The 27,377-nt window shown below is 39.4% G+C and overlaps 1 protein-coding gene and 1 non-coding gene across 2 annotated transcripts; one reads left to right on the top strand and one right to left on the bottom strand.

Moving 5' to 3' along the window:
• Positions 1-3,220: 3,220 nt before the first annotated feature.
• LOC127539566 (U6 spliceosomal RNA) lies at positions 3,221-3,327 on the top strand. The gene has a single exon (XR_007947991.1). It is a non-coding gene; the product is annotated as a U6 spliceosomal RNA (small nuclear RNA).
• An 11,976-nt stretch (positions 3,328-15,303) lies between these two features.
• CX3CR1 (C-X3-C motif chemokine receptor 1) lies at positions 15,304-25,577 on the bottom strand. Its single transcript, XM_052001476.1, has 3 exons — positions 25,510-25,577; positions 21,237-21,315; positions 15,304-20,241 (listed from the first exon to the last, which is right to left on the bottom strand). The coding sequence occupies exon 3, from the start codon at positions 20,221-20,223 to the stop codon at positions 19,156-19,158; it is 1,068 nt and encodes a 355-aa protein (XP_051857436.1). The 5' UTR covers positions 20,224-20,241; positions 21,237-21,315; positions 25,510-25,577; the 3' UTR covers positions 15,304-19,155.
• Between the last annotated feature and the right edge of the window lie 1,800 nt (positions 25,578-27,377).

Here is a 27,377-nt window from a genome sequence, read left to right as displayed (position 1 = left end):
GGGTTTTTTAATTGAAAACTTAAAAAGCAAAATAGATTCCCAAACGGATACTTTAGAAAACAGAGACTGATTCTGGTTTTTTTTTTTTTTAACCTGATTTACCTGAATGGGAAGGAGTCCAGTCAGTTCCAACATATGTTGGAAAACCTTGAGGTTCACAGCACACTGAATAATGGTCAAGAAACATGGGAAACTTTTTCCCACCCTATTCCTGCATAAGAGGTCAGCTAGAAGCTTGAAGGAAATATAAAAGGGAGGTACCTAGCAGCCAGATACAACCCAAGAAGGTCACGGGACACCTGAAGTCTGTAACACAGTGTGTTTATATGTGACAAGAATGGAATAAGAAAGCTATAGAATGGCCAAAATGGTAGAAATGGCCATGGATTACCAGTGGGAATTGACACCAACCAGCACAGCAGTGCTCAGGCTGAGACCACACACTGTTGGCTCCCAGATGTTTAGGTTCCAAGATCTCTGGTACCTTGTCCTGAGATGTCAGAGAGAACTCTGAAAACCAAAGGACTGAACCTGGAAAATTCAGAAGAGCCCAACTCTGGGAGGCAGAGGTCAGGTTAAGAGGCTGACTACCTCCAACCAAAAGTGAAGATGAAGTAAAACCTAATCCTGATACAAAGTCCTAAAGTTGGAGAAATGAATAAATCAAAGATAAAAATGACCAGCATAAAAATTGTTACAAATAGGGATTTCCCCCATTTATTCTCTCTCTCCTTCTCCTCCCCTGTCTCCTCCCTCATCGCCTCCTTCTCCCTCATCCCCTCCTTCTCCCTTCCTCTCTCTTCTTTACTTCCTCTTTCCCTCTCTTCCTCTCTCTCTTTCTGTCTCTCTCGCTGTATCCATGTTTGCATATGTCTCTGTCTCACATTCTCTCTCTTTAATACTCCTCATATTCATCCCCCCCACACAAACACAGAGGCTTCCTCTGTAACAGCTACAAGAAGAAACTCAAAAGAAAAAAAGACTTTCCATAGGGTGCATGAGTAATTAGAAGAAATGAAAGAAGAGAAAAAAACTCTAGAGGAAAGAGTTGGAAAGAGAATAAATAGATTAGAAGAGAAAGTATCAGACCTTACACAAGTAAAATGCTCTTCATGTGCTTGCTAAGTTATTGGGAAGAGGAAGTAATGTTTTAAAAGCAACAACATATATATCTTTTAAAAGAAAATAGAGCAAGAGAAAATAGTAATAACTATCAAAGAATTTGACACTATGTGATTTCTGAACCTTAATTTTCTCATCTATAAAATGAAGCGATTAGCCTAGATGGCCTCGATCCTTCCAAATGTAGACTTATGATCATATAATACTAGAATTAAAAGAAAGGAAATAAGTATTTATTCATTTAATGCCTCCTATGTTCCATAGTTGTGCTAAATGCTCTAAAATATTATCTCATTTGATCTTCACAACAATCTTGAAAACAGGTGCAATTATTATTCCCATTTAAGTCTGTGAAAAACTGAGGCATTCTGAGGTTAAATTGCTTGCCCAGGATCACACAGTTAATAAGTGTCTGAGGTAGAATTTGAACTCAGTTCTTCTTGGCTCCAGCCCAGGCATTCTATCCATTGTATCACCCTTGGAAATGTTGAGCCCAGAACAGAACACTTTATACTGGAAAATTTTAAAGGGAAATATGCAGAACAACAACAGTAAAAATGATTGCAACATCAGAGGAGTTAATAAAGCGTGCCAGTTACCAGAGTATGAAATCATGGAGATTTTTGTGTATAATGCACGGGGCATTTGAGAAAAAAAAGAACAACAAAAGCCTGTGGTTGATTTAAAATTTCATATTTCTTTTCTCACATTGCAGAATGTAACAACTTCCAAATGATGTTAATTCTTCTAGCCTTGGGTGAGTCCAGTTCTCCTTTCTATTTTTAATTACAAAGCTTATTTTTGAAATGGCATGAAAAGCCCTGTGTTGCAAGACCCAATTTGAATTGGTTGAAATTGTGGAAAAATAGCAATTAAATTATAAGAAATCTCAGTAACAATACCAGTGACTAAATAATGACATTGATTAGATAACTGTGTCCCTTAGGTATTCCTTAAAAGACTGAGGACTTATAACTAGAGAATGATATACTTGGATGTGGAAATGGTCGGAGAAATGGTAGACTGGAGCCAAATGGATAGTAAGGGCTAGAATCAGCATCTGAGCCCAGGGTTTCTGACTTAAATTCAGAACTCTTTCTACTTTGCCATATTTTGTCAAAATGACTCATAGACCTACTATAGATCTCGCCTTAGTTTTTCTCCTAAACTCTAGCATTATCACCAATTAATTCCTTGTTAGACATTGGATGTCCTTCAAGTCTCAAACTCAATATGGTCGAAACAGAACTCATTGTCCCTCTCCTCACTCCCAAACCCAACCCTCCTCCAAACTTCCCTATTTCTATGGAAGACACCCCCATGCTTTCAATCTTCCAGGTTTTCAACCTTATTTTTATCTCCAACTCCCCACTCTCCCTCATCCCACAAATCCAATCAGTTGCCAAATCCTGCCATTTCTTCCTCTGTCACTCTTGTATCTGACACTATCTCTTTATTCACACAGCCACCATATTAGTTTAGGCCCTAATTGCTTACTCTATTCAGTGATTTCTTGATTGGTCTCCCCTTCCTTATCCCTTTCCATTTCAAATCCTGCACATGCTGCCAAAGTAATTCTCCTTAAAAATAGATCCAACTGTGGCATCCCACCCCGCCCCACTCAGCCAAAGACTCTTTAGCTTCGAGCATCAAATGTAAACCGCCATTTGGTTTTTAAATGCTTTACAATCAGATTCTCCTTCTTACACTCCAAGGTCTGGCCAAGCTGACTTTCTATCATTCACACATAATTCTCCATTTGCCAGCTAGGTCTCTTTGCTCTGGCTCTGGCTCATGTCCAGAATATATTTTCTCCAAACCTGCCTCAGAGAATTCCCTTCTTTTTTCAATACAGCTCAAGTATTGCCTTTTATGTTAAGCTTTTTCTGATCCTCCAAATTGCTGGTAGTCTCTCTCCCCTGTGTTCATTTTATATTCATTCTCCCTATACTTTTGTATTTACACATTCCTTCCCTGTTTCGTTTTTCTGGATTTTTACATACAGTGCCTAGCATAGCACCTGGAAAATAGAAATCACTTAAGGAATGCTTGATTAGCTAATTGATTTAGAGTTGGAAAAGACTAGATTTTTATTTACATACTAGCTTTAGGAGTAAATATATTAAAATTAGATCATACAGAGAATGTTAGCATGGTCTCTGTGCAAGGATGACACACAAATTTCATGAAGATCTTTATCTAGTCCAATTCCCTTATTTAATAACTAAGATAACTGAGACCCAGAAAAGTGAAATGAAATGTCCCAGGTTACACAATCAGAAAGTAGCAGATGAAGGATTCTTCTGGCTCCTAACACATGGTGAAAAAAAAAATCTGAAAATCTCTCTCTTGTTCTCTATCTGTATTTGTATCCCTGTCCTTCCTTCTCCTTCTATACTCTCTTTCTTTCTCTCTGTTTCTCCCTCTGTCTCTTCTCCTTCTCTCTGTCTCTTACTCTCCCTCTCCTTCTGCCTCCTTCCTTTCCTCTCTCCTTCCCTCCCTTTCCCCTCCTCCTCTCCCTCTTCCTCTATCTTCCTCCTCTCCCTTTCTGCCTCACTCCCTTCCCCTCTCCCTCCCCACCTTTTTCTCCTCCTTCCTTTCCCCTTTACCCCCTCTCATTTTCTTTCCTATCTATTTCTAACTCCTTTTTCTTCTTTCCTTCTATTTTTTTCCTTCCTTCTCCTAAAGAACTTATATAATAAATAGAAATCAAACATTGATTCCCAAGTAGATTGAGTTCTAGTCATGCATGCAAATTAATGCAATAAGGAGATTCCAAAGTATATCTGTCAGATTGGTGAAACTTCAAAAAAAGGAAAATGGCATTTGTTGGAGAGGCCGAAAGAAAAAGAGGCATAAAAATGGAATATTAGTGGAGCTGTGAATTTGTATGGTGATTCTGGGAAACAATTTGAAAAAATAGTAACTAAACTTCTAACCCTATGATACCACTACTTTGTCTATATCGATATCCAAGACATCAAAAAAAAAAAAAAAAAGAAATATTCATTCTTTATTATAAGCAGGTCCTAGAAACCAGAAGGAGGAATACTTATTAGTTGGGGGAATGAGTAAATAAATTATGAATGGAATGGAATATTATTGCCCTGTTAGAAATGACAAAAGGGGTAGTTTCAGTGAAATCAAGAAAGACATATGAATTGATGGAGAATAAAGTGAACAGAATCAGGAAAACAATGAGTAGAGTAATAATAGCATTATAAAAAAAAAAAAGGCACTTTGGAAGGACACACTCTAATCAATTACAATGACCTACCATGATTCTAGAGAAATGATCATGAAGCATGTTACTATATAGCCTCAAGATAATTAAAGACATAGACTTTGTGGGGGTGGGGGGTGGGGTATATGCCCAACGTGGAATTTTGGTTTACCTAACTTTATTTGTAATAATTTGATTTTTTTTCTCACCACCCTACCCCATTTTTGAAGGAGAAGGTGAGAGTAAGAGGAGAGGCCAAGAAACAGATTTTCCCTTCCCCACTCTCTGAGAAAAAGAAAAAAAGAGCCGTTGAAACAATTTTTAAATATAGAAAGAAACAGAAAAAAAGACCAGAAAGAGTCACAGTTTGGTCAGTTTCGAAAGTTTCACGTGCATTTTTTTTTTTATATAAAGGGTGTTTCAAGAACCTTAGTGTATCTTTAAGCCACTAAAACAGTGAAACTTTGGGACACCTTGTATTGTTACAAAGAAAAAACCTTTACGTAGAGATATTATACAGAGATAGTCCTTCTCTGTGCTATTATATATATATAAATATATGAAAATGTGCACTTTTTCAGAATAAAAAAAGTTAAACAAAGAATTCCATTGTAAAGTGAAAATAAAAACAAGGATTTTAGTGATGGAAACAGAAAACATTTTCAAATAAAGCAGAAATAAGAAGTATTTGGCTTTTTTCTGCTTCCTCTTGGCTTTAAAATTGATGTGATGGAACCTCACATTAGTGAGAAGTAGGACCTGAAAATTAAAATAGATTCATAGACTCACAGGAAGAAGGGATGGATGGAGCCTGTGAAGCCCTCATTTCTATCATCAGGTGATGAGTAAGTGCAAAGTATTAACTAACAGTGAGGAGACGCTACTCTTTCCTCTATTTTTGAAAACTTCAGATACAGAAAAGTGACATGTGCCTGTGCCAAGTGGGAAGGATGCAGGGCTAGGCAAGTAGCCACAAATGAGGATGACTGATTCAATGCTGTGACTACATGATCCCCAAACCTCAGGAGTGTGTAGGAGGGAGAAGACAATGGAAACTGTGGGGAAGATAGCAGGGAAGCTGAAGTTGGCTCTTTGTTTTGCAAACAACTATTGGTTTGTTTGGTATCTGGGCCAACCAGATGGCCTTTTAGTGAAATAAGTTATTTGTTAATTCTTTCCCAGCTCCATTCCAATCTGTCCTTTCCTATCTTATTCCCTCCATCATCTGACTGTGAAAAAGAAGGGAAGGAAGGCCACATTTGACATGGTAGTGGTTATGAAGAGGCTACTGGGGAAAGAAAGGAGAGAGAAAAAAGAGAGAGAAATAGTTGGGGAGAGAGCGAGAAAAGGAAGCAAGAAAATAAAAGGAAGAAAACCATAGGTTTTTTTTTATACAACATAATAAATATGTAAATATATTTAAAAGGATTATAAATATTCTATATCAGTTTGCTTGCTGTGATGGGGAGGAGAGAGGTTGGAGAGGGATGGAGAAAAATTTGGAACACAAAGTGTCTTGAAACAGGATTGAACACATTTAAGATGCGTCTTCTTAACTTCAGGTCTTGTGCTCTATGCACTATGATGCCACCTTGTGCGCTCTTTCTCTCTCTCTCAGACTCTCTCTCTCTCTCTCTCTCTCCCCCCCATCTTCCCCTCCTTGCCTCCATCCTTCCCTTTGTCCCTATCTATCCATCATGTATCCATCCATCCATCCATCCACCTACCTACCTATCTACCTACCTACTGTTCTACTTACCTTTCTCTATGTATCTCATATATTATCTTTAATTTACCATAGAGAAAATTCCACCTTCCACAGGAAGTCTTTCATTCTTTGTGGAAAAAGGTGAAGAACTTACAGATTCTAAAGTGGATCAAGCCTGTGGGCCTCAGTTTCGGCTTCTCCAGAGTCACGTGATTTTAGATAAGGCCTGGACTACGTGGTTGAAGAAGCTGTACATCACCTTGTCTACTACATTCCATTGATCAACTAGGGGGACAGTAGATATATGTGACCAATCACAACATATAGAGGGTGGGATTTTGGAGGTTCTTTGTCTGAAATGTATAAAAGCTGTAACCATTTTCAAGGCTCTGGCCCTATCCTGCTGTGAAATTTTGCTCGCAGATCAGGATGCCAGTTGGCGCCCAACATGGGGCTAACAGACCCCTCAGTGGATTTCAGTGGAAAAGCTCTGATCCTGATTCAAGTGGAAAAGCTTCTGATCCTGATCCAGTGGAAAAGACTCTTCAACCCAGAAATTAGGGTGAATGCAACAAAGAAATTTTGTTAGAAGAGTTAAAGTAGAATTTCAGCTAAGATGGGACAGATATTTAGAAAACAGCCTGTTTCTGTTCAAGGAAAATGTTTAGAGAGCATTGTCAAAGTTATGGAAAGCCAAGGTTTAATTATAAGTTTACAGCAAATCACTGAACTTTTACAAACTGTAAAGGACATATGTCTTTGTTTCTCTCTTGAAAAGGAATTAGATCTAAATGAATGGAAATTGGTTGGAGAGGATCTTTGTCAATTCTATGATAAAAATGGGCCTAACTCAATAATTAATACATATAATGTAATACAATTGGCTATAAGAAGTTATTTAAGTGATAGAATGATGAAAAGGAAAGTACAGGAGGAAGAAGTGCCAACTTTACTAGGTGAAAAGGAGGACGAATCAGATGAGAATGGAGTTAATTACAATTCTGAGTCTGATACTTCACAGCAGGAGGAATTAGGTGATTCCACATCTCATGACCCTCCCCCCTCAATTAACCCTTCATGGATGGAACAAGGGGGAGGGAGAGAGATAGAAACACAGTCAGCTTCTCCTGTAAAGCAGAATTTAACAAGATTAGAAAAAGCATTAATTAAAGCAAAAAATGAAGGAGAAGATGTATCTGATTTTATAAATGCATATCCTGTGATTGAAAAGATTGACTCTTCAGGTCAAAAAGAGAGAAAATACACTCCTTTTAATTTGGGAAAAATTAAAGATTTGAAAAAGGGTTGCACTCTTTATGGGGCTACATCATCTTATGTGAAGATGTTACTGGATAATTTGTCTTATGAAATCTTAACCCCGAATGACTGGAAATCCATAGCCAAAACATGTCTAGAACCGGGACAAAATTTATTGTGGCTTTAGGAGTTTCATGAATTATGTAGGATTCAAGCCCAACACAATAGGCAAACAGGAGCTGTTGTACAAATCACTTTTGACCAACTAGCTGGTCAAGGTCAGTGTGCAGAGAGTTCAGAACAGATTTATTATCCCATAACAGTGTATGAGCAAATTTCTAAGGCTGCAATAAAAGCTTGGAATTCTCTCCCTGGACAGAAAGATGGAAATAATGCCTTCACAAAAATAGAGCAAGGTCCCAATGAACTTTTTGCAGATTTTGTGGGACGTTTACAAACAGCTGTAATAAGAACCATTGGAGATAATGCTGCCACAGAAATAATGACCAGACATTTGGCTAAGGAAAATGCCAATGAGGTTTGCAAAAGAATTATATGGGGGCTAGACAAAGATGGTCCTTTGGAGGAGATCATAAAACGCTGTGCCACAGTGGGCACAAATGCTTATTATACCCAAACTATGATGAATATGGAAAGACAAGGTCCTTCTTGGCAGAGGAATTCTAGAGAAACTCGTCGATGTTTTCATTGTGGAAAAGTTGGACATTTGAGAGCTCATTGTAGATATGGAGATAGAGTGAGAAGATGGGGTGAGAGAAAACCCAAAACTCCATGTCCAAAATGTAACCAAGGCTTTCACTGGGCCTCTGAATGTAAGATGACCCAGAGAAATGAGAGTCAGGATCCAACTCCAAAGTATCAATCAAAGGACAGGTGGGGCATGATAGTAGCTGAGGTTACACCCAGAGAGACTTTAGAAATTCAGGACTCTGATGTCATCAACCAACAGAATAGCAATCAGGATTACAGTTGGGGAGAATACAGGCCTTTTAAGACAACAAGGCAATATCCAGTGCAAACAGCTCCAATGTAATTACCAGATGATGAGGAGAAACCCCAAATTTGGTAAATAGAAGGGAATTAGGTTAACTGCTTGGGGAAGAGGATCTGCTTATATTTCCACAGATGGAGAAAGAATCAGATGGCTGACAAGGAGACTGTTAAAAAGACTTTTAAAATCTTCAGGAATCATTGGATGTCCTAACACAAGATGAAACTGTTTTAGTTCTTGAAAAACCAGCAAGAATCATTGGATTCCCTGAGATGAAAAATTGTTGATGAGACTTTTGCAGTACTTCAGAGCTTACAGGAATTATTAGATTCCTGGCACATGAACTAATAGACAATGGAATCCTTTTGGACTGTTTCTATGACTTATGGACATGTGTAAATTTTCAGGTTGATTCTTGTTATTTGTTACATTACTACTAGCCTGTGTTATATTGCTATGTGCTATTATAAATTATGTGTAATGCCTCCCATATTAATGGATTTATGTATACCATGTATATCTGTTACAAAGTTCTGACCCATATTGATGGATTTATGTATACCCTTTCAGAAACCCGTTAATCTGATTTGACTTCCTATTTCCTTTGGTGTTTTCATCTCCCTTCCTGAGATGTCAGAGAAGGAGTGATCACCTTTTAGGTGGGATTTTCACCTCCTTGAGAAATCAGGGAGGTCATGACCATCCTATGTTCCAAAACAAAAGAAAGGGGGAGATGTTGGAATCCTTACAAACTGCTAACTCATTAGAGTTGATCTAATCTTACAAGAAGATGTTTTGGGCACAACCTGAAACAAGGTACTAAGTAGAACTAATTAGTACAATGCTTGTGTTTGCACCTTTACTCATTGGAGTTCACAAGTATGCTAGCTTCACAAAGTAAACTTTGTACCTTTGTGAGTTCACACCTCCCTTGAAGCTCTTTGGGCCAGAGAGCACTATGGGAGAAAACCCATAATCCCATTCTCTCAGAAGATTCACATATAAGGCCAATGAAGAGAGAGCTATTCCAGAATATATTTTCCACTTGGCTGGCTGGTCACAGAAGAGAGTTCAGCTGGACTGGAGAGGAGCAACTCTGGTGCAGACAGAGAGCACTTTGACAGATTTCAGCGGAATTACGCCAGAAGCCCTCTCTCCGAGGCAAGGCAGAATATTTTCCACTTGGCTGGCTGGTGGCAGAAGAAGAGTTTTCAGAGGAAGAAGCTACGAGTCGAGAGTTCAGTGGACAACCAGATTCATCTTCATCTCACACCACTGTGGTAGGTGGCTGGGCTCCTGCATGCCCCCCACTGAGACCAAGCTGGTCTGAAAGACTCACCAGAAAGCTAGCCGAGCCCCAAGTGAAGGAAACAAGAGGTTCATTCCAAGATCAACTCTAATTAGGTAGCAGTTTGTAAAGATTTCAACAGGATCTGCTTCTCGAGATTCTAATAAATAATTCTGCTTTTTATGAGTGATCTCTGTAGTAGTCAATTTGGGTAGGTCTTTTTGTGAATATCTGCTTATCTGTCTATAAATCTGTGTATCTTTCTTTTTATCTATCCATCTATCCTTTCTCTCTTATTTATCTATCTATCCATTTATCTAATCTGTCCTGTCTGTCTATTTATCTATTTATCTATCCTGTCTGCATATCATTTATCTATCTACATACCTATCTATCTACTATCTGTGTCTATCTATCCTGTCTGTCTGTCTGTCTGTCTATCTATATATATTTCCTTATCTTTAGAAGTTGGGTTTTATATGTGATAAATTAGAGATAATCATTGAGGGATGGCAGTAGAATTAAAGGGAATTAGGAAAGGTTTCCTGTAGAATGTCAAATTTTATCTTGGACTTAAAGGAAGCCAAGAATGCCATTTTCAGGAACCACTGAAAGTTTGTGAGTAAAAAATGGCCAGAAGTACAACACTTTAAACCTTGTGAGCCTATAACACTTCATTCATTCATCCAGTGATTCATTTATTCCAACAAAGCAGCATCCCCAGAAAATGACCCAGTGGGGAAGCTTCCACCATCCAGGCAGGCAAAAAGCGGCTCTTTTGATCTTACTTTGGTCTAACTGACAAAGAGGCCACTCAGTCTCTCTTATCCCAGACAGTCAAAACTCTACTCTAACACTAAGCCTGCTGACACCTTGGCTTGAGGCTTCTTTCAATAAGCCCACTTGAATTGTGAGGAAGTTTCTTTACCACAGACAGGTAATCCTCAAGTTAATTATACTAGGCTGCTGTTCTCCTTTACTTGTGCAGTTTAAGAGGCCAGTCCCCTTATTGACCCTATGGAGACAATGTACACACAAATGCACACAATCAACAAGCATTTGTTAAGTCCTTGTTATGAAACAGGGGACAAAATTGAAACAATTTCTTCCCTCAAGGAACTTACATTTCTATTTGGAAAGATTTTATAAATATATATATATTAGGAAGAATGCACACAACATATCTGGACAACTATGAATATGTGTAAGACAATGTCTATTTATTCACATACCTAAATATCTATGTATTTCTCCATCTATCTGTCCATCTATACTTATACTTAAATATCTATCTATTTATCACTTACACCTATCTATCTATCTATCCATCCATCTGTCTGTCTATCTCCTAGTAAACTCTCCAGGCTCCAGGCACTAATGTATATAGTTCTTGGGAATTGGAATTCATGTCTCCAAGACTTGTGTAGACAAGAGATGGTTCAGTAAATCCAGCTCCACAGAGGGTTGAGACAGTTGGAACTAGAAGAATGGGAGTAAAGAGGACCGTGGAGAAGTAGCTGAAAGTAGTGTAGAAGGGGACAGGAGCGGCACTGGAAGAACTGATAACAGTGGAAATTACCAAAGAGATACCCAAATTCCTCCGATTATGTTTACTCGTCCATGTGGCTAAAGCTCTGCCCTCAATTGCCTTGCAGTGAATGTGGAAAAATAAGTTGTCCTCATGGCCCTCCTCTTTGCCTCCCTTTGTCTGGGGTCATCAGGGTCCATTTTTAAACTTGGTTCCCTTAGTCTGCTATAGCTTGTTTTTTAACTTACCTAATTTTACTTCTGTGGTTGACCCAGACCTGGGTATTTCCATGTGTGCTTCAGTATACAGTTGTAGTATTTGGATTGGGACATGACTCTGAGGGGCTTTTTATATAAGTTGGAACTCACCAATGCTGACTAGAGATTAATATATCTTTTGGGGACTGTTGAGTGTTTGTTTGCTTTGGAGGTCAGTGGGATTAAGTGACTCGGCCAGGATCACACGGTCAGTAAGTGTCTGGGTCCACATTTGAACACAGGACTTCCTGACTCCAGGGCCACCCAGAAGTCCCCAATTAAGTGTTTTTTTGAATGATTTCTTTGATTCCCAACAAGTAGAACCCTTAGACTTTATAATTGGGTTTCGCTCGGACTTCTCTCTTTTTGTTTTCCCCCCAAGATAACTGGGGCTAACTGACTTGTCTATGATCACACACAGCTAGGATGTGTTAAGTGTCTGAGGCCAGATTTGAACTCAGGTCCTCCTGACTTCAGGGCTGCTGCTCTATCCACTGAGCCACCAGCTGCCCTTGGACTTCTCTTAATGTTGACTGTGATTTCTTTATGTAGCGCAGGACAGATAGTGTCTTCCCAACCTTCTGAGGAAGGTCTCCAGGACTGTATTTAGGATAAAACGATGCATCCACAAAGAAAGTTGTCCCTTTACATCTCCTGTTGGCCAGAGAGTCTCAGCTGTTTGCCAACAACTAGAAGTGTTGACAATGATGCTACGAGCCTGAACTTGAAGACCAAAGTAGTATATGGGAATTCTGGGGAATTCTGGGGGTGGATGTGATGGGCAGATCTGAAATAATCATGAAAAGTGTTGGGGAACAACAATTAGAGAGAGCAGTGGTTACCTACTGATCTGTAGGACATTTGCTTTTCCTCTGATTTAATGCCCAATTCACAATCTTTCCTCATTTCACATCCTCATGCTGGAGGACTCAGGTGGCCCCACAGCTGAACTTTCCCAATAGTCCCCTCTTAATAACTTTAAATAATGTCTCAAATCAATTGTTGGAGCATCAGAGCCAACAAAAAGTCAGGGTGAGACATTCTTATAGCCTAAAAAACTCTAAGAGGCCGGCTGGAGAAGGACCAAGGTCTGTGAGGAGAACACACACCCAGAGGAGGCAACAGCAGCAGCCACAGCTTCGAAAACTCTCAGCCCAGAGACAGTAGGGGTTTGACAACTGGTCAGAAAGAGATTACAAGAGACTCTGTAGTGGTGCTGGATGTAACGGGTGCTGGTTAACAGCTCTTGCCCATAAGCAGTCCTGGGTTCCAGAGCAGAGGGGAGTGCTGGGAGTTGGTCACAAGGGAGCAGGGACCTTGGTCACAGCTCCAGGGCCGAAAGCAGGAACAGAAATGATGACCTGAGAGCAAATTGAAGTATAACTTTCCTTCTTTATTTTTCTTGTTTCTCATGATGTGGCTAATATGGGAATATGTTTTGCATGATTTCACATGTATAATCAATAACATATCTTCTCAGTAGGTGGGGAAGGGAATGGGAGGGAGAGACGTTTGTTTAAGGTGGGGGATGTACTTCCTTATATGGGAAGGACACATTATACTCCACTGGCTAACTGTCAGATGGGGCTAAAAACCTTTACCTGGGAAAGCATCATCATAGCAAGAAGAAAAAAAATTGGGGGTGGAGGGTCACCATTTCGTTCCATTCATATGAGTGATTTATCAGCCATTAACTGTGAGTTTTAGAAAGAGAATCCCAGGCTCAGATACACATGCCATTTACACACACAGACACATACACACACACTCACATACTCACACACACACTCACACACTCACACACTCACACTCACCCTCACACTCACACTCAGACCAGGACTGGTCACACTTGGTACCTCTATTTCCTTTCGTCTCATTTTCTTAGCCCTCCTAAAATCTGCTTTCTGATATTATCACTCTCTCTCTTAATCACCAGTTCTAATGGTCTCTTCCCAGTCCTAGTCTTCCTTGACCACTCTGCAGTTTTTGAAACTGCTGACCCCCACTTTTGTCCAGAGGATTCTTGCCTTTCTGGACTTTATTAATACGGATCTCTCCTAGTTCTTCTCTTGCTTATCCTACAGTTTCTTTTTTAATAAATCAATCAACAGCAAAGAGTGATAGTTTTAGTTCCTTATTGCCTATTCTAATTCCTCTAATTTCTTTTTCTTCTTCTTATTGCTAAAGCCAAGATTTCTAGTACAATGTTGAATAATAGTGGTGATAATGGGCATCCTTGTTTCACCCCTGATCCCACTGGGAATGTGTCCAGCTTTTCTCCATTACAAATAATGTTTGCTGTGGATTGATTTTAAATAGATACTACTTATTATTTTAAGGAAAGCTCTTTTTATCCCTATGCTCTCTAGTGTTTTTAATAGGAATGGGAGTACTGTATTTTGTCAAAAGCTTTTCTGCATCTATTGAGATTATCATATGATTTCTGTTGGTTTTGTTATTGATATGGTTGATTATGGTAATAGTTTTCCTGATATTGAACCAGCCTTGAATTCCTGATATAAATCCCACTTGGTCATAGTGTATTAACCTGCTGATAAGTTATGTAATCCCTGCTAATATTTTATTTAAAAATTTTGCATTACTATTCATTAGGGAGATTGGTCTGTAACTTTCTTTTTTCTATTGTGGCTCTTCCTGGTTTAATTCCAATACTGTATAAACTATTTGGAAAAACAGATAAAAAAGTCCTGCCAAATTCCTTCTATGACACTAATATGGTACTGACACCTAAACCAGAAAGAGCCAAAACAGAGAAAGAAAATTACAGACCAATCTCCCTAATTTATATGTATGTGTATGTATATATAATTAAAATCCCTGTCTGTCTCTTAAAACCAGTCTCACAACATGCATTGTTTGCTTCTTGTTTCCAAGTAAATGTCACAGAGACAAACCCAACATTTCCAAAATATAACTCCTTTTCTTTTCCTCCCAAACCCAACCTTCTTCTGAACTTCCCTATTACTGCACAGGACACTACCCTTCTTTCAGATACTAAGGTTCATAAATTCTGAAGTATCCTTGACTTCTCATTCTCATTCAACCCTTATAGCTATTCTTTCAGTTAGCAAATTCTCTCTCTCTCTTTCCCTCCCTCCTTCTCCTGTCTCTCCCCCTATCTCTGTATCTCCCTTCCTTCTTTCCATCCTCCCTTCCTTCTTCTCTGTCTGTCCCTCCCCAAAATTTCTCACATAAATCTGCTCCTTTCCATGCACACAGCCATCACCTTAGTTTAGTTCCTTATTATCTATCTCTGGGACCATTGTAATATTTTCCTAATTGGTCTCCCTTCCTCACCAATCCATCTTCTATGCAGTTATGAACATTTTATTCCCTGCTCCAAAATCCAGGGGCTTGCTATAATCATATATCAAATTCTCTGTTTAGCATTTATATCTCCTCATGCCTTTCCAATGTTGTTATATCCTACTCCCTTTTTCCTATTCTGTAATCTAGTTTTATTTACTTGAATGATATTCTGCACAATCTCCCATTTTTGTGATTTTGTACTAATTGTCCCCCATATCTAGAATGACCTCCTTTATCACCTCCACTTTCTAAAATCTTCAGTTTCCTACTAAATTCAGCTGCACTCTACACTTGTTTTCCTTGGTTCCCATTTATTTATGATTATTTTCAGTTTTTGACTGGCACTTTTCAACAATGTCTTCTTTCCTCCCCACCCCCCCACCCCATCTCTCCACTGAATTGCTATAAATGGATTTCCTCTGGTCATGGCTGAAACTTGATTATTAATTCTATTCTGTTCTGCATGCCTCTTAACTGATTCCCCTTCCCACAATTATCGACTGGATCCCTGATACCATGTCTTGCCCAGCAATATGTACCAGTGACTGGTATTTAAAGAAATAATTTGAATAAAAAAATTCCAGATTAAAGGAGTTTATTTCATATTCAAGAAATATAGGTAACTAAATGATTAGGAAACCAAGGCTTTTAAATACAAAAGATTTATAAGGTATTCTTAATGGCCCACAAATATCTCACAAATATCAAAACCAATCTATTTTTACCAAGAATTTTTTCCCTATTCAATCAAATATTATTATTTACAATAGAAACTTTTAGAATTATTTTTCTTAGTATATAATATTCCTTAAGCTCTTTCACACTTTATAAAAGTTATAAGTTTTTAAAGTTATCCATCACATTTCACCCTCCAAAACAATTCTTATTAGTAGCCTACTAATCATAATTAAATACATTGTGTTTAATGAGCAGATTTATGTGATGTAAACAATATTTTAGAAAAATTAATTAGATGAAGAAAACATTAACTTCCATTCTTTTGAAAAAAGTATATATTAACTGTGACAAAATTGTAACCACTCTATTTATTTCTATTATTTCTAAACTTCTGTTTTTTTGCGTGTATGTTTTCCTAATCAATCACTAAACATTTATTAATTATATTTTCTAGGTACTATACTAGATACTAAACATACAAAGGCAATGAATGAAAAAAAAATCCCTGGTCTCAAGGAGCTTTTCCATAAAATAGTTTCATATTTTCAACAGTCTGTGTTTATTTCACAATCAATTGATATTTATTAGTTAGATGCCTTCACTTAATTCAAACTGTGTAAATTGAGAAGTATATTGCTTTTACAATTCTTTTGGAGTTGGAGTCATGCTCACTTTCCTTATCTATAAACAAAGGGATTGGACTTGATGACATCTAAGATCCATTCTGGTCCTAAGTATTTTATTGCCTACTACTTTTTCAATACTTTAATTTCTAACCTTCTATCCTATCTTTCTTTCCCTCCCTTTTTTTCTTTTCTGCTTGTGGCCCCTCTGTTCCCTACTCATATTCTCTTACCCGTGGAGAAATAAACCCATTCAGGAAAATTAGGCTCCATGTAGCAGCTGCCATCATTTTTTCTATTAGTATCGTCTCTAGTCTTTTCTGCTAGAGAGTCTGAGGATAGTGGATCATCTGAGTTTGGAGTTTTGAGCTGAGTAGAATTAAGACCGATAAGATATTCTTCCTAAGTCTGAAAGATGAGCCCCCCAGGATGGACATCTTCCAGGTTGTCTACTGACATGCGAACTGATTCAGTTTGGGAAATCAGAACAGGTTATATCCTGTACCGATCAGTGTTGGAATCAGGCCCTGTGGGACTACCACACTTCTAGGCTGGATGAGATAAGGAGATCCAATCTCAAAAAATAAAAATAAAACAAAAATAAAGACAATGTGTTGTTTCCATCATGTTAGTTTGAGTTCTCTTAAATTAGGAAAATCACAATCTTGTCTGCTAATCATTTTCATTACCTCTAAATCATCTAAAGGAGCTGACAATGACAAATGTACAGCCACCAAGAATACTGTGATAGTTGACCATAGTCATGAAATTACAGTGGTCAATGCAAGCATGAAACCATTGACTGAAGCTGTTGCCTAATAAGACACTACTCACTATACAAGAAAAATAAGGCTGGGTCATGTGACATCTGGGACAGACTTTCTGCCAAAGGAACTTAGGTCAAGAACAGAAAGGGTGCTCTTGACTGTCTTCTCAAAGTTGGGCCACCCAGTGAAATCACCTATTCTTTGTAGTAGTGAAGGATGTATGTTCTTTAAGTCAAAAAGAAATGTCACCTGAGAAGGTGACTGCTGCTGTTCCATTTGTTAACTCTGGCAAGCCAAGTAGTTTTCTTGTTATTTACATATTTCAACACCAACCTCTTCCCAGTTTTAGCTTGTGGGGGACTTCCTTTTTTGTCTCTTCCTATTGCGCTGCATTCAGCACTTTTGAAAAGGAATTTTCCCATGGTATAAACATAATATTTTCTTTTGGAAGAAAGAGAAATTTTAAATTATTTAACAAAAAAAGGAGGATGTGTTCTTATTCTTCTAGGTCTAATTTTGAATTAGATTCTACTCAGTGATTTCACAGTTTTGAATTAATTTCTTCAAACGCTATCGGGGTATCTGGAAACATCTTACACCCAACTAATTCAGTTCAAAAACATTTTACTGATGCTTCAAAAAGCATTAATTAAACAATTGCTACGTACCAGGCACTGGGTTAAAACTTGATTGTATCACAACTATACAATTATTCCAAGGAAAATCAAATGCAATTTCTAATTAACTTGGAGATTCCAGAACTCTTGACAACCCCACCCAAGAGTTCTTACCTCCTTATGTCCCCAACCATAACTTCTCAATATTCACACATAAGTCAAAGGTTTCTACCTTTTCAAAGGTATAGATCTTTCCAAAAAGAAAAAGCCAACTATTAGTGGGCAATGAGGAATAATTCCCTTACAAGCATGGTAGAATGAAAAAGGAACTGGGTTTGGTGTCCAGTGCCCTGATTTTGAATCCCAGTTCTGCCATTTCTGTAGCTCTATGGTCTTAGAACCCCACTTCTGCTACTTTCTAGCTATGTAGCCATGTAAACTCCCTGAAGCTTAGTGTCCCCATCTGTAAAGTGAGTGGTTAGAATGATGGACAGGGACCAGGACAGACCTGGGTTTATACCCCATCTCTGACACTAATTAAAAGCAATGTTCACCTTCTTTGAAAAGCTCTCAGAGAGGTAGCTAGGTGGCAAAGTAAATAGAGCACCAGACCTGGAATCCAAAAGACCTCATTTCAAATTCTACCTAAGACCTTTACTGAATTGTGACTCTAGGCCAGTCACTTACACTCCAAAAGAAAAAGGAAAGATCTCAGTCAAATTAGAAGATCTAGATTAAAGTACGCGTTGATAAGTCTTTACGGAGCAACCATTCTATACCTAGAATTGAGCTGGGTACTATGGATGATGATTCTGCCTTTGCCCTCAGGGAACTAATTGTAGTTTGGGAGGCCAAACCAACCAACAAGAAGGGGAGAAAACAAAGTACTTCGCCAGGGTTGTAGGAATGGTAAATGCTCAGAGAAGACATGTCATGGATTGGAGTGGCCAAAAACCGGATCATTTGGAAGGAGAGGATTCCGATGCTCAGAGGAGAGAAGGAAGGATATTTTATGAATAGTATCACCAGGAAATGTAAGGAAGACATGGGCATGATTTGTAAATGGTACAATGAAAGGACGCATCACATTTTGTGAATGTTTTCATGATAATAATTCATTTAAGTATTTATTTTTAGGTTTGTCAGTGCAATCTATATGTCATTTGACTCTCAAAATCCTATGTGTTATACAAGAGAACTCTTATCATACCCATTTTACAAATGAAATAGTACAGTTTCAGAGACTTTAAATGATTAGCTCTTAGTCATAACTACACAGCCTCCAAAGTGAGATTCTAAGCGGGGGTTTTCTGTATTTAAGTAGGTCAAAGGCTCTGTCTACTATACCACACTACCCCAAGCTATGCCGGAGGATGATGGAAAATTAGTTGGGGGAATGAAGGCAGGAGCAGATTTTTTGGAGGAATGTGAGAGCCCGACAAAGGAGTTTGGATCTCCTTCAGGAGGCAACACGCAGCTCTTGGAGTTTCTTGAGCAAGGTAGTGGCGAGGGACTGGAACGTTCCGTCTGGTGGTGACTGATAAGTACAATGAAGAGGGAAGCAAACAGGAGCAAGCCTGGCTGCCCGGGAAGGCAGCGTTTTTCTGTCCCTGCCGGTCTGTTTTCCCGGAGTCGGGAACAGGGGCCTCGGCTCTTGCTGAACGTGAGCCGGCTCCTCGGAGGGACACGACGAACGCTTCCCCGCTCCCGTCCCGCTGGGGGTCGGCGCAGAGAGGCTCTGGCTCTCAGAGAAGGATGGAGCCGTCGCCGTCGCTCGTGAAGCTGGTGACGCTGTTGCTGATGACGGTACTTTCCCGCTTGTGAGCGTCGGGTGCCGGCATCTGAGAAAGGGCATCGTAGTTACACAGCACGGACAGGCACTTCCGATACAAGTGGTACAGGTACTTCCGGAACTTCTCGCCGGCGAAAGCGTAGATAAAGGGATTGAGGCAGCAGTGGAGGAGGGCCACGGCTTCCGTGACGTTCATGGCGAGCCTCAGGTGCTGCTTCAGGTCGCAGCTGGCAAAGAAGTGGTAATGGTTCAGCGTCTGCAGGAAGACCATCACATTGTAAGGGGTCCAGAAGAGGAAAAAGACCACCACCACCACCAAAATCAGCTTGATGGTCCTGATTTTCTTGTGGTTTTTGCAAGAAAATATCGTCTGGATGATGGCAAAGTAACAGTAGCACATGATGAGAAACGGGGCCACGAAGCCGAGGAAGTTGGTCTCCACGTTCTGGAGCACCGGCCAGACCTCCCGAAGCATGGCCGGGTAGTTGCCCAGACACTCGTGGTCCACCAGCTCGGTGAACATGAAATGGGGCGTGGCCACCAGGATGGCCGCCGCCCACACGCTGAGACTGACCACCACGCCCTGCTGGACCGTCCTGCTGTGGAGGGAGTTGGCGGCCAAGACTATGGCCACGTACCGGTCAATGCTTATGACGGTGATAAAGAAGATCCCGCCGAAGTACCCGATGAAGTAGAAGGCGGTGATGAGCTTGCACAAGGCGTTGTTGAAGCCCTGCTCGTTGAGCACGTAGTGGGTCCAGAAGGGCAGAGTGGTGACGAAGAGCAGGTCGGATAACGCCAGGTTGAGGAGGTAAATGTCGGTGATGCTCTTGTGTTTGCTGCTGTTGGTGAGCGCCAGGACCACCAGCAGGTTCCCCACCAGGCCGAAGGCAAAGACGAGGGAGTAAAGAGTCGGTAAGAAGATGATCCCGAAGTTCAAGATGTCCCTGTGGTCACAGGCAACGGGGAAATCGTCGTAGTTGTACATGGGTGTAGTTGATTCGAGGCTCGTGTCAGTCATGGTGAAGGACAGGAGTAACTGAGGAAATAGAGAACAATCATATTAGCCGGCAAAAAGGGCAGAATTCTGCAAATGACCCAAATCCCTCTTCCGACAAGTCTCCACTTGGGCCAAACTCCCAGTTTCCTACTTAGATCTTTAAAATGATTGTGACAAATATACCCGGTCAAACCTCACTTCCCTTTGTTTGCCTGCTATTGTATTTATTTTTTCTTTTATAAAACTTCATTTTATTTCTGTCTTTTATCTATAACATCACTTTAAATTCTGAACACAAAAGCCTTCCTTGTAAAGAAGATTTCAAAAATGGAGGGAGAAATAAAATCAATCATTACATCTTTTAAAATTTTTTAAAGAGTGATTGAGAGAAAAGTCTGGGTACTTTGTGTCTAACTTAGAGAATGATTTAGTGGGTCAAGTTTTCCAGAATCCATTTCTATGCCGTGAGTTTTTTTAAAAGCCAAGATCTGGCCTGACATAATGATTAAGTTTGCCCTGACCCAGAACCTTCCGGCAAGAGATGCTTCCGCTTTCTCTCCTAACTCTATACTCTTCTTAACCCCTTACCAACCTTATTATTCCAAGGTAACTGCCCTTTCCAAAGTTACTAAAGATAGCTTATGTTTAAAAGTCTCTCACACAAACAATCTATATCTGATTGCTGTCTTGGGGAGGGGGAGAAAAGGGGAGGAGAGAAAAATTTGGAACAGAAAATGAATATTGAAAACTACCTTTATTTGTATTTGGAAAAATATTATATACTATTGGCAAAAAAAAAAAAAAAAGATATCCTAGTTGCCAAATGCAATGGTCTTTTCTCAAAACTCATTCTTCTTGACCTCTATACAGCCTTTGACATTACTAACCACATTTCCTCCCTGACTATCCTCTTCTCTTTGGGGAGACTATACTTAACAGATATTTATTTAATTGAGTTGAATATGTCTAATTGAGAGGCAGCTAGGTGTTGGAGTGGAGTCAGGAAGATGAGTCTTCCTGAATTCAAATCTTACCTTAGATATGTAGGAGCTCTGTGACCCTGGATAAGTCACTTAATCCTTTTTACCGCAAGTTTCCTCATCTGTAAATGAGCTGGAGAAGGAAGAGGCAAATCATTCCCAGTATCTCTGACAAGAATACTCCAAATAGGACACAATCACCTACGACTGAATTACAACAAAGCCCCACCTTCAACACGAAGCTTTTCCCAAGCCTTTCTAATTTTAATGGTTTCTCCGTTAATTATTTCTTCTTTATCCTATGTATATTGTTTCTATATTTTGCATGTTGTCTATTCTATTAGATTGTGAGCAAGGAGCGTCTTTTATCTCCTTTTGTAACTCCAGAACTTAACCCAACACCCAGCATATAGTAAGTGCTTTATTATTTGATTGATTAAAGAATATCTTGAATTCAAGTCTTCCTATCTTCTGAAGTAGCTTCTTTATTCACTATGTCAACTCCCTTATTACAAATTAGCATGGTAAATTAGTATTGTGATGAGTTTAGGGTCAAGAAGACCCAGATTTGTACTTTGTCTCAGATACTTTTCAATCTAGCTGTCCAATCCTTAGTAAATTGATTGATGTCTCTGTGACTCAGTTTCCTCATCTGTAAAATAAGGTCAGACCTGTTGACTTCTAAGATCCCTTCCAACTCTAAATTTTTGATTATATGAAATATTCCTTTAATTAGCCATGTCTGTCTTTCTATTTGACAGATAAGATGGCGTCCATGGAAATAGTCCTGACCTGGATTTGATTTCTCACTCTCTCTGAGCCTCATTGATGAAATAGGGATAAAAAAAAATATTTGTGCTAGATTAGAAAGCATGAATGAGTCATGAGTCATTCCAGTGGAGGGAGGATCTTTTATCAGTTGATTGAAAAGGGAGAGCCTCGTTTCCAAGTTATAAAAAGAAATGATTCATATATACAAGAATAAGAGTCATCATGCCCTAGTTGATAATTGATGAAATGATTTTAAAGTATTGAGTGTATTAGTTTGAGATTCAGGAAGCATACGTTCTAGTTCCAAGTTGCTTAATTAGTTATTAAGAACTTAGGAAATCTCTTTAACCTCTCAGAATCTTATTTTTCTCATGTATAAAATAAAAAATTTATATGAAAAAAATATTTGTGCTACCTACTCTAAAGGGATGTTATGAGTACGAGCCAGTTCTATTATCTTGAGGGTTCAAGGAAACAAACTGAAAATGTTGAAGAGAGTCTGAAGGAATCTGGACTCTGAGGACCAGAGAAAGAAGGGAGGGCCAGATCAGAGAAGAAGCAATCCTATTCTCTCACCGAGATACCTCTGACCACTCTGCAATCATAGCAAGTTGATTGAAAAGGGAGAGCCTCGTTTCCAAGTTATAAAAAGAAATGATTCATATATACAAGAATAAGAGTCATCATGCCCTAGTTGATAATTGATGAAAGGATATGAATAAGCAGCCCTCAAAGGAAGAAATCCACGTGATCTCTAGCTAAAGGAAAAAATGCTCCAGATTTACGACTAATCTGGAGTAGTCTCAGATTTATGATAATGATTCTCATATCCTGTCCCTAATCTGTTCCAATCTCTCTGCAGACTTCCAGTCTTGAATCTCCAACTGCCAATCAGACGTTTCAAACGGGACAGCCAGCAGTGAATTTAAACTTAATATGAGCAAATGTGGAAAATGATAAAGGTTGGAGGAGCTGCCCTAAAAGAGCCTCCTTAATGCATTGTTGGTGGAACCATTTCTAATCAGTCTAGCTAGTCTGAAAAGCAATTTGAAACTGTGCTTGGAACATGGTTAAATTGGGCATTCGATTGAGCAATCCCAAGTCATGCATTAGTAAAGTGAAAATATTAACTTGGGCTCATAGGAATTGAAAAACTATAAATTATTTGGAATTTGCTAAAGGGATAGTGAGGGGAAAGTCTAGAAAGTCAACTCAGATCAAATCTGTACATGGGAAGCTAAAAGTCTTAATGGGAAGTATCATAAGGATGGCATGGAGGGAGGGCATGGACTAGACGACCAGGTAACAACCACTCAAAGTCAAGGCCGGTGGTGTGCCAACCAACTCTTTGAATCACTCTTTGATACCGTTCGATATTACCCAGTGAGACTCTAGCACAATGGAGGAAGACTTATTTAATCAGGGCTGAGTAATATAGGATAACACCATTCGCTATTACCCAGTGACACTCTACCACAGTGGAGGAAGACTTATTTAATCAGGGCTGAGTAATTTAGGGTGTGACCCAGGGCACCCCTACTTTTCCTTCTTTTGTTTACTTCCCATATTCTTTATTCCTCACGTACACGAGCAGGATGGCTAGTAAATTCTCCCAGAGAGCCAAGAAGAGCCAGATTCAGTTTCTAGTTTCGGAGCTTATTTTTGATTGCCTCCCAAATTAATTTTGAATGGCTTGGGAGAAATAAAGTAAGTTAATAAGAACCCACATTTCTAGAGCATCATATGGTTTACATGGCGCTTTCTTTACAACAACCTTAAGAAACCACACTGACCTATTTGTTCCTCTCACATGATGCTCCATCTCTTATCTTTTCTCCCCTAAACCCAGAATGCTCTGCCTCTTTGCCTAGTCTCTTAGATTCCCTGGCTTCATCCAAGACTGTGGTGCATTAATGCTTAGCTAGCAGACATTCTGTCCTTTGATCCTCGCATCAACCATATGAGGTAAGTGGAAGGTAGATGGTACAATGGATAGAGGGCCAGATCAGAAGTCAGGAAAACCGAGTTCAAATCCAACATCAGACACTTAATAGCTTTATTACCTTGAGCAAAATCATATAATTTCCTGTTTACCTCAGTTTCCTCACCTGTACAATTGGATGATAATAGCACCTACCAATTAATAATAATAATAAATGTTAGCTGTTATTACTAGGGCAACTAGGTGGCACAGTGGGTAGAACACAAAGACCTGGAAAATTCATCTTCCTACGTTCAAATTTAGCTTCAGACACTCCCTAGCTGGGTGACCCTAGGGAAGCCATTTAACTCCATTTGCCTCAGTTTTCTCATTTATAAAATGAACTGGAGGAGGAAATGAAAAATTACTCTTGTTACCGAGAAAACCACACAACTGAAAACAAACAACAACAAAAATGATCATCATCTCTAAAATGGGGATAATGATCACATCTATTTCCCAGGGCGGTTGTGAACATCAAATGAGATCATAATTGTAAAGCATAGTGCCTGGGACAGAGCAGGTATATGGGAATGCTAGTTGTTATTAATATTTCCCTTTAGGGAATATTGAGGTTAAGTAACTTGCCACAGTTCACACAGGGAGCAGCTGTCTGAAGAGGGATGAGATTTCGGATTCCCTGACTCTTTGTCCAGTGCTTTAGTCCCCACCCCAGGCTATGGTAAAAGGTATAAAACACAATGCTGAGGGAGTCTGAAAAAGAAAGAAGACTTGGAGACAAATGAGGGACAGCTTCCCAGAGGAACATCATTCAAGCTGAGCTTGAACAACATTCCCCCTCTGGGGGAATGGAGGAGGAGGAATCCCACACAAGTCCAATAAATGTCTGCCTATTCTTCAGTGACTGCATTTATACAGACTCCCTCTTCTGTCTCCAACTCCCTATTTCCTGAGTGTGTTATTTCATCTTGGCTATCCTAAACATGGTATTTCCTTTTGGACTCCAAATCCAGAACTCCCCCCTCTAGTTTGGGTCAGATGTGTTGAATACAGAACCTTTAAGCCGCAAGTGAAGTCAGACCAGATTACATTTTTTTTTTTTTCCGGAGGCAGTTGGGGTTAAGTGACTTGCCCAGGGTCATACAGTAGAAAGTGTTAAATGTCTGAGGCTGGATTTGAACTCAGGTCCTTCTGAATTCAGGCCAGTACTCTATCCACTGCACCATCTAGCCACCCAATTGGGAATTATTTAACAAAATAAAAATAAAAAGAATATAAAGGATGTTAAAATATGGTTTTCTAAACTAACTGCCTAGGGTATTGAAAGGCAACATAACTTGCCCAGCATCGAGGAATCATTAGGTGTCAGAAGCAGGACTTGAATCCTGCTTTTTTGCCTCCCAAGGCTAACTTTCTCTCCAGGATAAATTGCTTTCTTCTCTGGATGCTAAAAGAAGCCCCAGACTCTCAGAACCAGCTTGCAATGCTCCTAAGTTCTGACCATCATTCTTGGTGTTTTCTTTCATTTGATATTTAAGGCAAACCTGTATTACTCATCATCTCAAACGAGCCTTCTCTGCTCCTCCCTTTAGAAATGGAATCCCATTCTCTTACCTTCAGCCTCTTCCAAAGCAAATGTCTTAGCTGGCAAATTAGCTCCCATCAGCAGCCCAAACTCTGTCCAGAGGAAAGCATTTCCCTTTTCTTCCAGCTGTTGTAGCGGTGTCTTTCGTGAAGGTGGCCAATGGGCTGTCTGCAAGGAAACTCATGGTTTCCTGTGAGGTACGTTCTCTTAATGGGGCGCCCGTCCAAGCCTTAGAGAGGCTACAGATTTTAAGAATGAGGTAAGACAAAGGGATGAGATGCCGGCCACTCTTGAGGCAAGCAGTACGGTGGATTGCAGCAGCATTAAAAAATGGAAATCCATATGTAAAAAAAATTCTGCAGGCTTTTCGTTTGATCTTAGCCTTTCTCCATGAGGATCTTGGTGTGTGACATCTCTGTCCTTCCTTTGAAATGAAAAGGGGATGCAGCTCCTACATAGATGAAGCCATTCTCAGCTGGCTGTACCCTTGGCCACCTGTCTGATCCTACTACCTCCTACTTACTCTCCTCCTCCTTCTACTTGCACGCTCTGCCAGGGAGACCGGGATTACTTCAGGATGGAAAGACAAATCACTCGATCTTTCTGTACCTCAGTCACCTTCTCTGTAAAAATAAAGGATGTTGGAGTAGATGGCTTCTCAGGTCCCTTCTAGCCTTATAATCCTTTCATAGAGACTCTCTGAGGTCTCTCTCCCAGGGCAGCTAGATGGATGGTGTGCCAGACCTGTAGTCGGAAGGACCTGATTTCAAATGTGACTTCACTTAACCCTGTTTGCCTCAGTTTCCTCATCTGTAAAATGAGCTGGAGAAAGAAATTGCAAACCACTCCTGTAACTCTACCGAGAAACCGCAATTGGGGTCACAAAAAGTCGGCCATGACTAATCAACCAAAAAAAAGGTCTCTGTGACTTTCTTCTGCTCATCTAGTCTTGACATTTACATGTTCTGAGTAAAGGAGTGGTTGTAACAAAATTGTGCTATTATTTTTCTACATTTCATTTTGCAATTATGAATATAGTGCAAGCTACTACCATATCATTGTGCTAAGTGATACGAAGGATTCAAAGAACCAGATTAGATCGCTGCCTGCAAGGAAATAATCATCTTGTAAAGAATTCTAGATCATGAAACTTTAGTATCTTCTCTCTGGGAGACTGTACACACACATGCCCCTAAAATTAAATAATGCAAACTTGTATTTGAGAAGTTCTGGATGAAAGGTTCTAAATTCAATTCCAAATCAAGTTCAATAAACATTAATTCAATGTCTACTATTATCAATCAATAAGCATTTATTAAACACCTACTCTCACAGTCATTGTACTGATTACTGATGATCCAGAAATCAAAATCAAATAGTCCAGATAGGGATCTTTACGGTCTGGTGGGGTCAGAAGAACTTTCTTGAAAGACACAAGACTAGCATGGTCTTGAAGGTTGAGTTGGGTTGTGAATACAATTGGAGTAGACATCATTTTAATAATAACTCAAGTAGGTAATACTTTATAAAGTGATTTTTATCTAATAATCCTGTAAGAAAGATGATCCAAATATTATTGCCAAACCAATTTTTTAAATGATGAAGCAAGTTCAAAGATTTTCATTGACTTGCCCAAGAAAGTCATCAAGACTTGAATTCAGATCTCCTAACCCCAGGCTTAGTGTTCTTTCCCTCAGACTCATGATGTCTTCTAGAGATCCAAGATTCACAAAAACAAAGAGACAGGAATCAGCAAAGTATGTTTAGAGGATCACCGAGTGGAACAATCTAATTAGAACTGGGAGTTCTCAATAGAGATCTCTAGGAGATAAATTTAGAAATTAGAGTTTTAGAAGCTATCAGATCTATCTTCTTGTTTTACAGATGAGAAAAATGA

This window comes from Antechinus flavipes, chromosome 5, assembly GCF_016432865.1.
Source record: "Antechinus flavipes isolate AdamAnt ecotype Samford, QLD, Australia chromosome 5, AdamAnt_v2, whole genome shotgun sequence".
Classification (NCBI taxonomy): domain Eukaryota; kingdom Metazoa; phylum Chordata; class Mammalia; order Dasyuromorphia; family Dasyuridae; genus Antechinus; species Antechinus flavipes.
Note: the sequence above shows the minus strand (reverse complement) of the source record. Positions and strands in the feature narration are given on the sequence as shown.

What these genes read in the sequence shown, in the direction of transcription:
- CX3CR1 (XM_052001476.1), bottom strand. Translation starts at nt 20,223, where the DNA reads ATGACTGACACGAGCCTCGAATCAACTACACCCATGTACAACTACGAC.